Source organism: Mya arenaria, chromosome 11, assembly GCF_026914265.1.
Source record: "Mya arenaria isolate MELC-2E11 chromosome 11, ASM2691426v1".
Taxonomy (NCBI): domain Eukaryota; kingdom Metazoa; phylum Mollusca; class Bivalvia; order Myida; family Myidae; genus Mya; species Mya arenaria.
The window spans coordinates 31,944,562-31,962,475 of NC_069132.1; the positions used below are offsets into that span (position 1 = coordinate 31,944,562).

Consider the following 17,914-nt stretch of genomic DNA (forward strand, 5'->3'; position numbering starts at 1 on the left):
ATTCATTTGATGAAATTACATAATAAAGCAAACTTTCACCTTTAACATTTTATTGTAAAATTCAACAATTGATTGAATCGATGTGGACATACCAGTTCCCTAAAGCTAAATACCTTACATTCATATGTGCACGAATGACTCGTGCTTATAAATGCCACCTGGCGGTTATTACATTATAAACAAGTGAAAATATTTCCTTTTTATTTGTACCACTCAAACATCGAAAATTATATTTCCCTGAATACCATTCTATGACCTAGATAAAATAATGTTCCAAGTCATTTGTTACCACCTCCCAGTTACCACACAGTACCCAAGATGTAAAATGTTGAATAAAGCTGCAAACAAGCTAGCCCGGCGCATAACAATTAGTTGTATTTAAAAATGTTAAAGAAACTGTATAACATTATAATTATTTGTAGTTTAAGACAATGAAAGAATTACAATAATGCTAAATACATAATAATACATAATAAATAAATAAGCTATGAGGGATTAAAAGTTTAATTTAAAAATTATAAAGAAAATGGATTACAGAATATATTTGAAAAAAAAATACAATCTTGTGTTTATGCATAATGGGAACAAAAGCGACAGAACAACGACAATATTTTGTTAAATATTAATATTGAAGTTTCCGCGTGTTGTCGTTTGTATTGGACGAACGTTTTCGTTCAGTACGTTTTAGCTGAATCAAATCAACAAGATGGCGTCGAGTTACGATGGACATGTTCCCAAAAGACAAAGAACGGACAACGGATCGTACAATGTATCTCATTCTTATACAATTCTTTTCCTCACCTTCTCCAACACCTTAATGAAAGTTTTATCCACGTTTTGATTGTATTTCAGCAGTCCTCCCCGCCATTTTACAATGCAAAAACTACTGTATCGGAAAAGGTTTTTTTCCGACCTTCCGGTACAATTTTTGCTTTTGTACAGAACATTTCAGGTTATAAAATAATATATGCTATTATTAATTCCATTTCAAATTTACAAAAAGTGAAGTATAGTTACTAAGTGTATATAGTTACTAAGTGTAACATTTCAATTGAAACTATGCAATGATATTGTAAATTTCTGGAACAAAAACAAGGGCTGTGGGAATCCTTTGTGGATACCATGGGTAAATTCATATACAACTTGAACATTTAACTCACACTTATAATTATCTGAAAATTTAAAAGAATGCATCAACTACCTCTAAGCTTTTAGTCATCTTTGTTTTCCAGGGTATCGTTTTTATAATAATTAATTTGGTGTTTAAGTAGTATTTTCTAGTAAATTAGAGTGATTTCCCTTTTTTTAACTAGGCATAAGATTTTTGAGCGGACAAAGAAAATGGAATTAACAGAAAGATATAGAAAGCATTTCGGACCTAACAGTACACAGCATCAATTTTTTTAATTGATACTGACAAAAAGTTGTTACCGTTCGTTGATTAATAGCCCGCTGCAATGAAACATGGACTATCTCTGATGATTGACCCACCACTACTACATAATCTGTAAAATAAATCAGTAAATCTACAGATAATGCGTAAATTACTCATGAAAAGTCAACCTCCTCACCTAACTAGTCATCATGATTTTTCACTTCTGGAGACCACTTAACTGGAATTTTTCCTTGGAGTTTCTCTTTATGTTGCATGCATTGGCATTCAAATTTAAATAGGTTTCATAGTTTTTGTTATGCCCCCTTCGAAGAAGAGGGGTATATTGCTTTGCACAGGCATGTCGGTATGTCGGTCGGTCGGTCCGTCGGTAGACCAAAGCTTGTCCAAGTGATAACTCAACAATTCCTGGACGTTTGGTCATCAAACTTCACATGAAGGTTGGGCCTGACCAGTAGATGACCCCTATTGATTTTGGGGGTCATCGGGTCAAAGGTCAAGGTCACAGTGACCTTTAATGGTAAAATAATTTTAAAGCTTGTCCGAGTGATAACTCAACAATGCCTGCACCCATGGCCCTCAAACTTGACATGGAGGTTGGGCCTGACCAGTAGATGACCCCTATTGTTTTTGGGGGTCATCAGGCCAAAGGTCAAGGTCACAGTGACCTTGAATGGTAAAAGGTTGTCCGAGTGATAACGTGACAATGCCTGCACCCATGGCCCTCAAACTTGACTTGGAGGTTGGGCCTGACCAGTAGATGACCCCTATTGTTTTTGGGGCTCAATGGGTCAAAGGTCAAGGTCACAGTGACCTTAAATGGTAAAAGGTTGTTCAAGTGATAACTCAACAATGCCTGCCCCCATGGTCCTCAAACTTGACTTGGAGGTTGGGCCTGACCAGTAGATGACCCCTGTTGTTTTTGGGGGTCATTGGGCCAAAGGTCAAGGTCACAGTGACCTTGAATAGTAAAGGGTTTTCCGATTGATAACTAAACAATGCCTGCACCCATGGCCCTCAAACTTGAATTGGAGAATTGGCCTGACCAGGAGATGACCCCTATGGTTTTTGGGAGTCATCTGGCCAAAGGTCAAGGTCACAGTGACCTGGAATGGTAAAAGGTTGTCCGAGTGATAACTCGACAATGCCTGCACCCATGGCCCTCAAACTTGACTTGGAGGTTGGGCCTGGCCAGAAGATGGTCCCTATTGATTTTAGGGGTAAAAGGTCAAGGTCACAGTGACCTTGAAAGCAAACTCGACAATTCTTGGACCTATGGTCATCAAACTTGACATGAAGGTTGGGCCTGCCCAGTAGATGACCCCTATCGACTTTGGGGGTCATCAGGCCAAGGTCAATGTCACAGTAACCTTTAACGCAAAAAAGTTAACAAATCTTCCCCCACTGATATCTCAACAATGCCTGAACCACTGATCATTAAACTTGACATGGATGTTAAGCCTGACCAGTAGATCACCCTTATTGATTTTAGGATTCATAGAGCCAAAGGTCAAGGTCACAGTGATCTTGAATGGTAAAAGATTGTCCTAGTGATAACTCAACGATGCCTGAACCCATGGCCTTCAAACTAGACTTGGAGTTGCATCTGACTTGTAGATGACCCCTTATGATTTAAGGGGTCATCGGGTCAAAGGTCAAGGTCACAGTGACCTTGAACGAAAAAAACTTGTCTTGTGATAACTTGACAATGCCTGCACCCATGGCCCTCAAACTTGACATTTAGGTTTCTGGTGACCAGCTGATGACTCTGGATTTTGAGTTCATAGAGCCAAAGGTCATGACGGTCATAACACACTTTATCCTCACACTTTAATGGTCATAATCTTAAAACAGCAACAAATCAGCTGTCATTTCGGTCCATGCATATTTCATTCAATTGTCCCTATAATCCTGACAACATGGCTCTCAGGGGGGGCATAATGTTTGACAAACATCTCTTGTTCACAATGTTTTATTATATAATTGTGAATGAAATAAGTGTCATAGGCTCAGAAAAGTGTTAGGCCAGTCTTGGGTTTGAGCTCTAGACCTGTCGTAATGAAGCTATCAGGGAATAAATAGAGCTTATCAACCTGGATGTATGTATGCTCTCCGACCTTTGCTAGACAGTACATTGACATGCTGCATATAATTTATGTTTTAAACTCTGAATGCCATTATACACAGCAATTGTTTGTCAATTAATGTTAATTGTCTTAATATTCAGTCATATAAATCTGACGAGGAGATGGAGGTTTCCCAAGTGGTTCACATCCGGGGCCTGCCAGACCACGCCGTAGAAGATGATGTCATCAATGCTGTCCAGCACTTTGGCACTGTGGAGTATGTCTTAACCATTCACTCATTTCATTTAATTTCATTGTTTTATAAACATGTTCAGTTTGACTTAATATTTAGTAGTTATTTTGATGTGGTATAAATCATAAAATGTCTTCTAATACTTTGTAATTTGTTTTATCATGGAAGTTTTATCGTAATTGAGAATGCGTAGCTGTGATTTTGGGCCCATTTTAATGAGGAATAATGTGGCATTTTGACAAAAATTTGCAGTTTCATTGTTTTTTTTTATATAATAAAGAATGCTTTAAAAATAGGCAAAAATTTAAGATAATCAAAACATATGCAACAGAAAATTGGAAATTTTATTTTCAAAAATTACAAAAATGTTTATATTTTATTATGTGGCACAATTTTGGCCTTCATTCGGTAAAAAAAATCCACACTGCATGTACATGTCATGACTTTTATAAGTTTGCTTATGAATGTAAAAAATGGAGATCTTTTTTCCCAACAGGTTCGTCATCATTATGTCAAGAAGAAATCAAGCCCTGGTGGAGTTTACAGTAGGATTTTCTGTTTATTAGATGTATTCGTCATTTAATCAAGATTTAGAATTTACTGTTGGTTACTGTATTTGAACAATTGAGTAATTGAATAATAAATAATCATATCACTGCAAACTAAACACATTTGTCAGTAGTTTAAGACAATACTGTAAAAGAAGTGAAATTGAATTATTGAAATTCTATTTCAGGACATGAAGGGAGCCATGGCCTGTGTGAACTTTGCAAATGTAAGGGCTTGTGCAAAATATTTCATTGAATTGTTTCTGCGTGTACATTGTTTCACATTATATATTATAGCTTTTGTTAATCAATTGATGGCTTGTCTATTGATAACAATTAATTTGCTTCGTGTGTGGGACAAGAAATGCAAGATTGTGACCTCACAGACTCTAAGAAGGAATAAGTTTTTTGCTCTAGCATTTACATCCGGGCAATGGACCCAATGTTTACTTAGCATCACTAGCTCAGATAAGAATGTGGCCAGTTAAGGAAAATGAATGCGGAACACCTGCTTCCAAGTCTCATGCTTGCCAACCTGGTCAATTCACATACTCACAGACCTTGTCAAATTACTCATATGACATAAATGGTGGCATCTATCACTACTATCAGAGCAATAATGATTCTTGATGACTCTTCATTTCACAAACTTACATAATGTCTGAATGTGCATGTTTATATTTCAGAGCAACCAGCTGTGTATTGGTGGTCAGCCAGTGTTGTTTAACTACTCTAAGAGTCAGCACATCCAGAGACCAGGGTTTGTTGTGTTTTGTAGTAGCTTTAGAGAACTGAGAACAGAATGTTATTAATTTTTAAAATAATAGCAAAATAGAAAGCTGGTAAAAATGTATAACAATTAAATATTGTATTCATGCCCCGTTTCAATAATGTTTTTTTGAGTTTGAATTGTTTTGAAGCAAATATTACATTCCTGTTTTAATTTATACCTCATTTGAATTTGCTGGTCAAAATGATAATTGGTTTCTGATAATCTATTTGTAGTTAAAAGTCTTTATTTGAAGACATTTTGTCGCACTCTCATTCTTAAGGTGGTCCATTCAAATAGTGTAAGTTGATTTCCTTCAGCCATGTGAGTCTTGCATATTTCAGTGGCGCGATGGCTGGACGAGAGGGAGGGGCACGCCAGTTTACGCCCATCAACAAGATCCTGCTGTTCACAGTTGTCAATGCCAAGTACCCCATCAATGTGGTATGTCCAATTGATTAATATCAGACAGTATCAATCAACATTTAATATAGACAGTTTATAAACCTTCTCTAGTGACTCAATTAACTTAGTAGCATGTTTGAAAGGATACATATGTTATTACATTTCTGTTGAAAAATAGGTTGTTTGAAAAAGTTTTTCCATTTGGGGCTTTTGCTCTATCCAAACCAACTTTTTTTTTGAATCATCCAGAAATTTCAGTTACAAAATACCAAAATACTATTTTTAGCTCTACTGGCCAAAGGCCAGAAGAGCTTATGCGATGGTAATGTGTACGTAGTATGTGCATCCATGCTTCCGTGCGGTCGTGCTTTCGTGCGTCTGTAAACAATTGCTTGTGAACACGATACAGTCTTCAGTTTTGATTGTATCTCGATGAAACTTGTACAGTATTTAGATATCCATTAGAGCGGGGTTCCTTTCGAAAACCAGCCAGATCCGCCCATGCATGCCTAGATTATGGCCCTTGATAGTATAAAAAAAATGCTATTGTGTAAACAATTGGTTGTAAACAATTGGTTGTGAACACGATACAGTCTTCAGTTTTTATTGTATCTCAATGAAACTTGTACAGTATCTAGATATCCATTAGAGCTCGGTTCCTTTCGAAAACCAGCCAGATCCGCCCATGAATGCCTAGATTATGGGCCATGAAAGTTTTAAAGAAATGCTCTCTATTTTTAGCCAGGTCTGCATGAGCGAATTCTATTTTTAGCCAAGTTTACATGTACATGTAAATTCAAGTCTAGAGTTAAGGGAGACAATTTGCAAGTCTAGGATTTTGAGAGACAATTTGCTTTTTGCTTCTGCAGCTGATTTTGTGAATTACTCTGCCTTGTTCTTGTTGAAAGCCCAAAGGCCATTTTTTAGCTTTAAGTTCTGTAGTTTGCCATTCATCTTAACAAAATTGGTTGTGAATGTTTAAGTTATGCACCTGGTGTCATTACTGGCCACACCCAGGGTTCACAGGTTTGGTAAACATAAATCTGGAAAGGTTTGAAAATCTTTTTGTGTGTTCGTGCATCCATCTCAGCACAATTGATTGTGAATGTTTGTTCAAATTGATCAATGTTGTCCTAGGATGCCCTTGACTTTGACCTTTTGACCAACTTTTTTTAACTTTTAAAACTACAGAAATTTTTACTATGAGTACAGTTTTGAAAGCATTTTTTTTTGTCAGATGACTTTTACTTGGCACATATTAAAATAGTTCATGGAACTAATCTCCTTACAATACTTTCTGGGCTCAGATGTTGAACATGGTACGTTTTCAGGTAAGCCAAACACAAAACATAAACCATATGTCTGTTGCCTTTTACCCATACATACATGCTCTTGATATGACCACAAAAGCCATGCCAGTAGAGCATAGGCCCTTTTGGGCCTCTTGTTTCAAATTTCATTTTACAGGAAAGAGAAAGAGAGGAGAAAAAACTTGGTTTTACATTCTGTGTAACACTTAATATGTCATAATGATTTTCAGGATGTGATGCACACAATCTGCTCGCCCCACGGAACTGTGGAGAAGATTGTCATCTTTCGCAAACAGTTTGTCCAGGTTCTTGTCCAGTATCCTTTTGTGATGTACTGCATTGTTGGCACCCTCAGTACATTATTTCATTCAGACTACATGAGGTAACTGTGCATAATAGAATAATGAGGTTATCATATAGTTAAGGTCCAGGCCCCAATTTCTCAGACAATTTTTAAGCATAACAAACTTGGGTATCTTATTTCATTTGGCCAAGTTATTAACTATTTCATTTAGCCAAGTTATTAACTATTTCATTTAGCCAAGTTATTAACTTTAACTTGATTTAAAATATATAAAATAATCTCCTTTAAAAGAATTCTTCAAAACAAAAAGGGAAAATAACACAAGTTATACCAAAACAAACATAGTGTGCTGAGCTTAATCTTAAGATTGTTTTAGGAATTTGGGGCCTGATGATTCATTGATAAAACATTTATGTAAAAAGACAGGACCAAAGTTGGAGATGTTCTTATATCTGTTCTGTAATTTAAGCCAGAATCTCAACTGCTACCCAGTAGTTCTGTATTGTGTACAAGGGATTGTATCCTTAACTACATGACCAGATTTGAAAACACTGACATGGCCAAGGCAGCTAAAGACCAGTTACAAGGATGTGATATCTACTCGGGATGTTGTACACTTCGTGCCGAGTATGCCAAGGTACTTCATATCCCTTCTATTTTGCTCCCTCTTATGTTTACAAATTGGACAATTATTTTTTGTGATTTTGATATGGAGTTGATATATCTTTCATTTGAACAATTGATGTAAAATGTCCATGATGCAAAAACATTTTGTACCGAAAATAAAACGTATTCAAGTAAACTGTGAACTGTGTTGGTGTGAAGCTTGCTTGCTAATCACATAGCTTACCAGACAAGTGGAAAAGAAACTTTTGTGTGAAGGGACAGAAAAGCAGAATTCTCTTAAAGTTTTATATAGGAAATTCTAATGGTTCATAAAAGAGGAACTCGTGCCTCAAGTAGGAGGCATCAATGCTTTAACAAGAGGTACTTATGTTTTAGAAATAAGTCACTGCTGCCTTAATAAGATACACAAACTCCTTAAAAAGGAGACACTAGTGTATTAAAGAAGTAAACACCTAAGCCTTAAGAAGGTGTCCGGTAAGTGCAGTTATTAGCGCACTCACTTCTTACCCAGGCAACCCGGGTTTGATTCCCAGTTTGGGCGCATGTGTGTTTAGTAAGTGGTCACCAAGCTGGACAAGTGGGTTTTCTCCGGGTACTCCGGTTTCCCCAACAACACAAGACCAATCTTGCGCAACATCGTCCCAACGAGAGTGATGAAATAAGTTGCAATAGCTTGTTTCACTTTTGTTGTTTAATAAATTAAATAAGTTTGACTTAAGCCTTAAAAAAGCGACACAATTTTGAACCATTTTAATCCCTTTCACTTTGTGTGTCTCATAAAACTTTCATACATTTTAACTTTCAACCATTCTGATGTACATGTTCGATAGGGTCTTTCAATTAACACGGTTTATATGATTTGTTACCAGACAGATGAGCTGAATGTTCGCCAGAACAACAGTGACAGCTGGGATTATACTCAGCCGAGTGCTCGTAAGTACCTCACTGTCATTGCTTTTAATTTCAGTTCAGAACTGTTCTTAAACATCTTCACTTTTAACGTTCTTTTACATGTTCACATAAAATGTTTTATTACATTTTCAATTTAAATGTACTTTTACATTCGTTTTAAATTTGTTCTTATTGCATATTTGAAATAAAGTTTAAGAGTTTTGACAATAGAAGTAACAAAATCTCTGACACGTTGTAATGATTATTCTGAAATGTATTCGATGTAATGTGAACACAAATATTTCATGAGAATATTGTATGCCATTACAATGCATTACTATCGGTACATTTATGCATTCAAATCAGACTATGTATAGAATTTTTACCTATTTACAACATCCAGATATTCAAAACCAACATTCGTTAAATTTTCTATTATTTTTGGAGTATTAGCATTTGCTATTTTGTTGTATTTTATGAAAATGGATAACAAATATCACTATTAAAACAATTAAACAACCCTATCACTCTCAAAAATACTTATTCAAATATTTTTATTGAGAATATTACATGAGTGATCATTCAATACAAACTTTATCAAGCAAAGTTTCAAACATAAAAAAATTATGCCTTTGAAATATATCATAAAACTTGTTTCTGATTAAATCAAACAGAAAATTCATCGTTTTAGAAACTGTCAGAACTTAAAGCACTAATTATGATAATTTAAAAGCAAATACAAATGTTATTTATCAAAATGTTTAATTACATCATTTCATGATTACTTAATCATTTGTAATGATACACATGTAAAAATACATTTTCAGTAACGAAATTTCCTCATTTGTGAAATAGTATATATCTTCAGTTCATTTATAAACCAAACTTATTAAAATCTCTTCAATCTTGAATAAATATACATGTGCTGTACTTCTTATTCAGACAATGAAGCTTTTTATATACAATATTTGAAGTCATTTTAACTGCACAACTCATAGTGTTCATTGGCATTTCACTGTATATGTAACCATTCACAACTTCTGCACGTTACAACAGTATTTGCTACCTGTAAGTATAAACAAGGCATCAAAGTGCGAGATAAGCAACAGTCCGGAGATGACGGAGGAGGACTTTCACATTTGCACACAGATGAGTCACAAGCAGATGAATTACATGCAGGTGAATTGCACTCAGTATGACAGATGAATTACTCACAAGTGTAATACTTGCAGATGAATTGCACGCAGGTGAATTACACACAGTCTGACAGATGAATTACATGCAAGAGCAACATAGAGGTGAATTACATAGAGTTGAAATACACACAAGTGTTTAACTGGCAGATGAATTACACACACTGTGACAGAAACATTGTATATACTAGTTTTATATAGTTGAATATTACACCAATTGATGAATAACACACAGATGAATGATATGCAGATAATAAATGCATTTGAATTACACTCTTTTCAGCAGAAAATGGTCTTCATGAGATCCCATGTCCCTTTGGTATTGGCAATTATCTAAAGTTTATGCGGTATTGGAAAAATCACTAACAATTTGTACATATATATTGAACCATTAAGTCCTTATTAATGTTGATCTTTATTTATCTGTTATTGACAAGCCTAAATGAATGATGGAACATTTATAAATCTGACCTTCAACTTGTTGATACAAAATATGCATGTATTGATACACAGCCATTTCAAAAGAAGATAACAATAAGTCAGTTTTACATACCTTGTATATTTATCTTTTCTTTCAATTTGGATTGATACATTAAAACATCATATTACGAGCACAGCTATTCATTAATTGACATCTTACTGCTAGACATTAATGTGCATGTGATCAGTATATACTAAGACAACAACGTACAGATATGTAAGTATTTTTCTTCTTTGCAAATGAGACACAGCTACACAGAAAATCAATGTCATTTCTTCTCTTGGACATCTTAACACCTGGACCAGTTTCTACAGAGTTCTACAACTGTCAGATATCTTCAAAGTTTAAAACTCCTGTCTGCTTAACAGGCCCATCTTTGAACCATGCAACAACAGAGCTACATGTACCTCATAATATATATATATATATTGACAACATGATTGTGAAAATGTACATGTTCACGACCAACAAATCAGTGTTCACTTTTCAGCAACAGTCAATGCATCAGTTTGATTCATTTATTGAAATGGACATGACTTTCCATAACAGTGCTACCGTATATACAGTAATCACATGTACATAAAATCAAGATGGCGAAATTGTACATGACCCACAAAAACAGAGCTTGTTCAATTACATGTACAAGAGGCATCGGCAGGTGAAATCAAATCAATTCAAAAACAGTTGCAATGATATCAACTCCATAAACAGACAGAACAGACATTCAAATTCACACACCTCATGTTGGAGACAACAGAGCTAAATGTTTGTTATTTACTCCAGTGGAAAGGAAAGCTACACTGCCTTGTGAAATGTGGATAACTATCAACATGATCATGGTGGAATGAAATGCCAACTCTCTGGAATCGACAAATTCGCTTCCGGTTTTGAAGCAGTGGTGTTTATACATGTACAATCGATCGCTGCTCAGCAAACTTGAAACAGGATAAGATGGTTTGTTAAGGATTTTAGGAAAAACAAATTGATGATTTAAGTAGTCATTTTGAGTTTTTATATGGTTACGAAAAAATAGAAAAAACCATCATGTTTGTTGTAGAAGTACATGTATGACATGTTTGATTTGGTTTCTCCAAATCACTTCCTTATTGAAAGGTTATTGATAAAGAAACTGATGTAACTGAGCAATTGTTTGTTTGGTATTTCTCAAAAAATATTTTTGAGGTTAGTTATTTTCAAATAAAAGATGATGTACAAACCAAATACCATTGTAGAAACACAAATTGTTCTTGTTTTGCAGCTGAGCCATCGCGGAAGAACGCACCTCTGTTGGCCGACCCAAGATACACTGCACAGCCCACTCCTTATGAGCGTATGGATACTTTTGCTTTATTTTGCACTGTCATGTTGAAATGTTTCATGAATAAGTTTTATTTTGGGCTGTAATGTTCAGAATTCATTTTTTATAATGTTAAGAATGTAGTTCTTGGAAAAGAATGTTACATACTGCTTAGGCTACACCGAATTGATATTTAGTTTGACAGATTTACATCCCCTTTTTTTTTTTTAAAGAACAATTAAATGAAATTGGGTTTACCTTATTTGCTATCTTTCTGCAGAGTTTGAGGATTATGGTGGAGAGCAGGCAGGGTTCAGTGGCCAGTATCAGAATCAGGGGGCGTATGGGGGCGGACCCCAGGGGATGGGTATGGCAGCTAGATCTGCACCCATGGGCAGGGGGTCTGTCGGTCGGGGCATGCAGCAGCAGGGATACCAGCAGGGGGTAAATCTATTAAAATTGGCTTCTGAAACAGAAATAGCTGTTGCGAGGTTCTTCAATAACCTGCATTAAATCTAAAACTACCAAAACACAATGGCCCTAATGCTATAAAATTTAGATGTTTAGATGCACTGTGTAATTGATTTTTATGCATTGATGTATACCATTAAGTATTCATAAATATTCTTTGAAAGTCCATATAAAAACATAAAAAACACGTACATGTATTTCTTTTATCCCAGTTCATCATAAGAAGTTTCTGATATGGCATTTCAGAAATAAAATAGAAGTATCCTGTGAAAATTTTGACATTGCAACATGCATTGATTCATAATGAAGACAACTTACGGTGATGAAGTATGTGACAATTAAATTATATTTGAATACCCAGGGTGCTGGTGGATACGGTCGAGGGCGGGGCTTGCAGGAGACACCCCAGTATGGCGGGTTTATGGAGACCGGTGCTGGTGACGGGTCGCAGGCGGGCGCTGTTGTTATGGTGTATGGGCTCGATCCTGAACGCATGAACTGTGATCGTCTCTTCAACATCTTCTGTCTCTATGGAAATGTCATAAGGGTAAGGGATGTTTTAAATAATTTTTCATTTTGATTTCTTAGCACGTCTTTTTTAATGAAAAAAATGCTATATTTTTGCCAATGAAGTCATGGAAATTAGCCCCAATTCTTTTATTATTGCTTGTCATTCAAAATAGAACAAGCCTTGCTGTATAAACTCAAGCCATGAAAGCATTTTACTAGTACAGGGCTTGCAGGCTTGTGCTTATTTGGACCACTGCATTGTCTCTGTTGTCTGCATTTAAAAACATGTATGTTAGCAATGACTCAATACTTGTAAAAAGATATTAGTGAGTAACATGGTATACATAAAGCATTGCTTTTATGGACAATACACCATTGAGTATGAAAAAAGCTATTTGAAAGTCAGTGCATGGTAGAATAATTAAAAAGAAAGAATTTCAACTTAAAGTCATGTTTGTGTAGTTTATTATCACATGAATTTTTACCCTTTACCTGCCTTTTCGTAGTCCACCTGAAAAGTCAGTTTTCAAAACAAGAATTGCGGTCAGTTCCCCTAAGAAAATGACAACTGTGACATGTATTATTAATTTGAAACCTGTTTGAAAAAAAGTCTATTCCGTGTCCAACAAGTTGAAAATGTTTACAAGGTACAGTATTTATGCGAAAAGTTACAGAAACAAGCCAACAAGAAACAGTTTGCCAATTGATCTTTCATTTACTGGTATGGGATCCTGACCTTGTATTTGTGCAGGTTAAGTTCCTGAAGACCAAGGAAGGCTCCGCAATGATACAGATGGGGGACAGCCTACAGATTGAGCGCGCAATCTCAAACCTCAATGGATGCTCAATGTTTGGGTCGAAGATGATTGTCACGTATGTTACATTATCTAGCCTTTTGAAGCTTCAGGAAATATCATAAAAGTCTTTGTCATCATTGTACCTGCCGTTAGGGTGGTGCTCTAACTTAAATATGGGCCATACTTAAAAATTGTTTTATATGTTAGCACGAAAAATGGCTTATTTATATCTATGGGTACTTGTGTACTAATATGTCATGACTTTTCTTTTTGATTTTAAGAATGTAACAAACATGTCCTTATGATTTTAAATTATAAGAAAAAGTACAGGTATTGTAATGGTTGTGAGCAAAGGCTGTGTTGTTCAAAATTGATATGACAAGTGTTAGCATTCTCACCCTTGCACTTTTTCTTATAAAGTAAATCACATAATTTATAACTAATGTTCATTGATCTTGTGTATACTTGCAGTCAGTCAAAGCAGCCGTATCTCCAGCCTGTCCACAACCCGCATGAGCTCCATGACGGAACCCTCTCATTCAAGGACTTCGGCCGCGACCGATACAACCGATTCTCCACACCAGAAACAGCGTCCAAGAACAGAATCCTTTCTACAGCAATATAAATCTAAAGATGTTGATAAACTGTTCAAATTTTATATAAAAATCTAACCATGTCTGTCCATCCTTATGTCTGTTTTTTTCGTGTGCAGGCTGTAAATTGTCATGCACAGGAGGATTCTGGAATAACTTGCCACAGATATTTGTCACATAAGGTTAAGGTGTCACATGCAATACCCAAATATCTTTCTGAATGGTTACAGTCGCACTTCAGAGGGTAATCCTAACTGAATGCTTCATATATGCATATACCAAGTGTCTGAGCTTTTAATTGTCATACATGAGGGGGTTTTGAAATAACATGGCACATGTTTTAGGCATCTTATGTGGAAGACCCATATTGGGGCACTTAACAGCAACAGCACTTGTTGACATATGTCAACTCATTTTATAAATCATTGGTCATTTTGTTATCATCATCATTTTGTATTAATTCCTTAACCAATGTTCAGGGATCATTCATCCCACTGAGATTCTCCACTACTTCAAGGCCCCGGCAAAGGTTACAGAGGAACAGATCACAGAGGTATTCATTTAGCAATATAATTAAAGCCACTTTCTGTTTATTGTTTTGTGGAAAATCTTGATGCTTGAAATATTGGTCATATATTATGAGGAAAGGCTGTTGATTATATGTTTTTATACAATCACTTAAAACAGTGATAATTTCAAACATTGAGCTTTTGTCATTGTACATCATGAATGTGACACATGCCATCCATTTTTTTCCTGTATGTTTACAGATGTTTGAGAAGGCTGGAGCCAAGCCTCCCACCAAGATTCTGCAGTTTCAGGCCAGGAGTAAGTATGGGTTGTCAATATACTTCTGACATGTTTGTTTTAATTTTCTCAAGCAAGTTAAAGAGATTAAAGGGCTATGTGTTGAATTGAAATTGGTAAGCTTATGGTTGTTAACTTGTTACATGATTGTTGTAACGTTAATAAGAGCTTCATTAGAAGCAGGATTACTTTACAACCGACACATACACACACCGAACACAGATGAATTTATGTTCACTTGCATGCAAGCACTCTTCATGGGATATGCAACTGTGCCATACAGCAAGAAGGCATGAGAAAATGCAATCACTCCTTAAATGTATATCTTGTTTGTTCAGGTGAGAAGAGTTCTACTGGTCTTGTGGAGTGGGAGACAAAGTCGGATGCTATGGAGGCCCTCGCCCTGGCCCAACATTCCGAAGTTGACAACCCTGATGGTAAGCCACAAGTACATTTGTGAGATTGTGGATACGCAAGAATAATGCATCATTGATCATACCAATGTTTGTCTCATGGCATGTAGAAATGCCGTGGGTCGAGGACTAATCATTAAAGTGTTGATGTAAATTTTGGTCAAGTCTATTTATGGCGGCATTTCAAAATCCTGCCCTCTCTGAATTGCACATTATTAAAAGTCCCTACATGTGTGATACTATATGCCCTGTAGACGACCACGGAGATGATTTGTTTTCATTGTTTGACCCATTTTGTGTTTTTTTACAGGTGGTAAGCCATACAACATTCGACTGTGTTTCTCTCCAAGTAATATTCGCAAGAACTGAACACATACTTCGGCTAACGTCACTGACTCTTCGGATTTTCTGATACGAAAATGAACAAAATATTTTAAAACTACATATTTCATGTGTCTAAGACATTTCAGTGTTATTCTATAAATCATGTATAAAATAAGTAACTTTAACAAGTTCATGATTAATTCAATTTTTTATTATCGTGCATTGTATATGTAGTTTAGAAAGTTTATTGTCACCTGACTACTAAAAACTGTGGACATTTCTTCATTGAATATTATTTTATGTTCTTAAATGTTTTCCCATTTAATGAGAATATTGAATACAAAATAGTCATGCATGTTCTGTAGCTTGGATTCATTGATTATCCTTGGAAGTATAGATGATCAGGGCTAGAGATTTTTCATATGTTTTTCCTTTCACCAAGTTGTTGTAGATCTGTTTACATAATCTTACTGAAACATTCATATTTTTGGCAATTCATTAATGTGTGTTGTAATTTCATTAAATGAATTTTTATTCTATTCGAAGAATAAGGAGGCTTTACTACTTGTCCCGACGATGGCGTCTGTGTTTTGTTAAGGTTTTAGGGCAAGTTGGCATTTTCACTTATAACTTAATATCATTCATTCAATTCACACCATATTTAACAAGGTTGTTCAGGACCAACACACAATTAGGTTCCATAACGCCATATCATCCTAAATACAAATTATGGCCCCTGATTGACTTTGTGACTTAGGTTAAAGTTTCAGGGAACATTGTATTAGGATTAAGTTTTAGGGCAAGTTGAGATTTTCACTAACAACTCATATATCCTTCATTCAATTCACTTCATACTTCACACAATTGTTGAGATCCATCCTACATTTAGTTTCCATAACTCAAATGATATCCTCAATACAAATTATGGCCCTTGATTGACTAAGAAAGTTTGGTTTGAAGTTTTAGGGCAACTTGGCATTTAACTAAGTTCAATACCCATTATTCATGCTTCACGCAGTTGTCCAAAGCCATCACACAATAAGGCTTGTTAACTCCATAATATCCTTAGTACAAATTATGGCCATTGATTGACTTTTTGATTTTCCTTTTTTTCTCTAGTGTTTTTTTTATGAGCACATATAATTATTTATCATTAATGCATTCATTTCTGAGACAATGTGGCATATAGTCGAGCGCGCTATCCTACAACCGCTCTTGTTTTATATGGAATATTATATGGAATAATTATGTTGTAGTAAACATGTGTTAAGTGTCATTGAATAAATGTTTTGAATGGTAATTGCTTCTTTGCTAGTCCAGAAATCCGAATAAACACGACAAAGTTTGTTCTGTACTGTTGTCGAGGGGCTAATGCTTTAATTTTGGCTCAAACTAGGAAGCCAATCAGTAGAAAACTTGGTTCAAATGTCCACAATAGCAAAACACATAGGCACCTTCTTGCAGTGGTGTCAGCTGTTTATTTCTTCAGCTGAAATTTTTGCAACTTACTCATGAAGATAATTTGTTGCAGCGACCACTTCTCACCAAAGAGGTTCCAGGTTAGGCAGGGAGACATACATATACATGCAGTAGGATTTCTAAACGCTATAAAATCTGAGGCAATCAATGTGCTAAAGACAAAATAACGCAAGATCAGCAATTATTTCTCCCCCATAAATGTTCAGTGTGTATAGATCACCATATTTCAGTGTTTTCTGCCAAACCTTGATGATCTATGGTACTCAAAAATGTTACAACGTCAACAGTTATTATAGAGGGAAATTTTAATGTGATCATTACCTATTCTTCAAATGCAGTAAGAGGCTACACTGCCTGAATATTAACAAGTTTTTTGTACTCCTAGACGCAGAGAAAGAACTTTGAAGTACATATCTATATAAAAAAATACTGCAGTTGTTCAATCTGGAGTTGTACCAATCTCTTGCAGTTTCTGGACATAATATTTGTAAACATTACGTAGCATCTAGGCAAGGTGTTGGTTGCTCCATCACCATTTTAATGTAACAGCAGAATAACAGAATACAGTAGTGTTCAGCAGACGAATAAACTCGACAAGAATGGAAAATAATGCTGATCAGTCTTTTAAACTCGTCTTTCAATTTACATTTTACAGAGAGTGCATTCACTTTAACAAGACTATCATGACATGAAGATACAGTCTAACACGTCTCAAACCATTTATTCAGATGACAGTGTCCGCAACAGTAGGTACTCTTTGTATATGTCCTGCTGATTTTTTGCTTAGTCAGTCCTCAAACTTGGCAGGGAGGTTTGTCCAGCAGATGATCCCTATTGGTTTTGAGGTTTGTAGAACATTGTTGCAATTGTTCAGTTGCTTAGGCCTACTGTCCTCAAACTTGTAAGTGATGTTGGTAATATATTTACTATTTTAACCATATTTGTAACTGGTCAATAATGATATGTTTATCCCTTACCTTGAG

The 17,914-nt window shown here is 35.6% G+C and overlaps 2 protein-coding genes across 3 annotated transcripts in view; one reads left to right on the plus strand and one right to left on the minus strand.

The window, feature by feature from the left end:
* LOC128207709 (RNA polymerase II-associated protein 1-like) overlaps positions 1-1,620 on the minus strand; it is a 33,128-nt gene extending 31,508 nt beyond the window's left edge. Inside the window, exon 1 of one of the 2 annotated variants that reach the window (XM_052910798.1) lies at positions 1,202-1,620. The gene's annotated coding sequence lies outside the window, so the exon portion shown is untranslated. Of the gene's footprint in view, positions 1-801; positions 1,100-1,201 lie in introns of those variants that run through there. The other variant, XM_052910796.1, reaches the window with a different exon arrangement.
* Positions 682-16,752, plus strand: LOC128207710 (heterogeneous nuclear ribonucleoprotein L-like). Its single transcript, XM_052910800.1, has 18 exons — positions 682-769; positions 3,621-3,736; positions 4,209-4,257; positions 4,449-4,487; positions 4,947-5,020; positions 5,374-5,473; positions 6,975-7,060; positions 7,589-7,685; positions 8,545-8,608; positions 11,499-11,570; positions 11,818-11,981; positions 12,370-12,555; positions 13,270-13,391; positions 13,787-13,917; positions 14,388-14,461; positions 14,679-14,736; positions 15,054-15,152; positions 15,439-16,752. The coding sequence occupies exons 1-18, from the start codon at positions 707-709 to the stop codon at positions 15,495-15,497; spliced, it is 1,653 nt and encodes a 550-aa protein (XP_052766760.1). The 5' UTR covers positions 682-706; the 3' UTR covers positions 15,498-16,752.
* Positions 16,753-17,914: the final 1,162 nt, after the last annotated feature.

Excerpts from the sequence above, each read along its gene's own strand:
- LOC128207710 (XM_052910800.1), top strand. The coding sequence starts at position 707 with ATGGCGTCGAGTTACGATGGACATGTTCCCAAAAGACAAAGAACGGAC. Across the intron at positions 11,571-11,817 it reads ACAGCCCACTCCTTATGAGC|AGTTTGAGGATTATGGTGGA; the intron begins GTATGGATACTT and ends ATCTTTCTGCAG. Across the intron at positions 15,153-15,438 it reads CGAAGTTGACAACCCTGATG|GTGGTAAGCCATACAACATT; the intron begins GTAAGCCACAAG and ends GTTTTTTTACAG.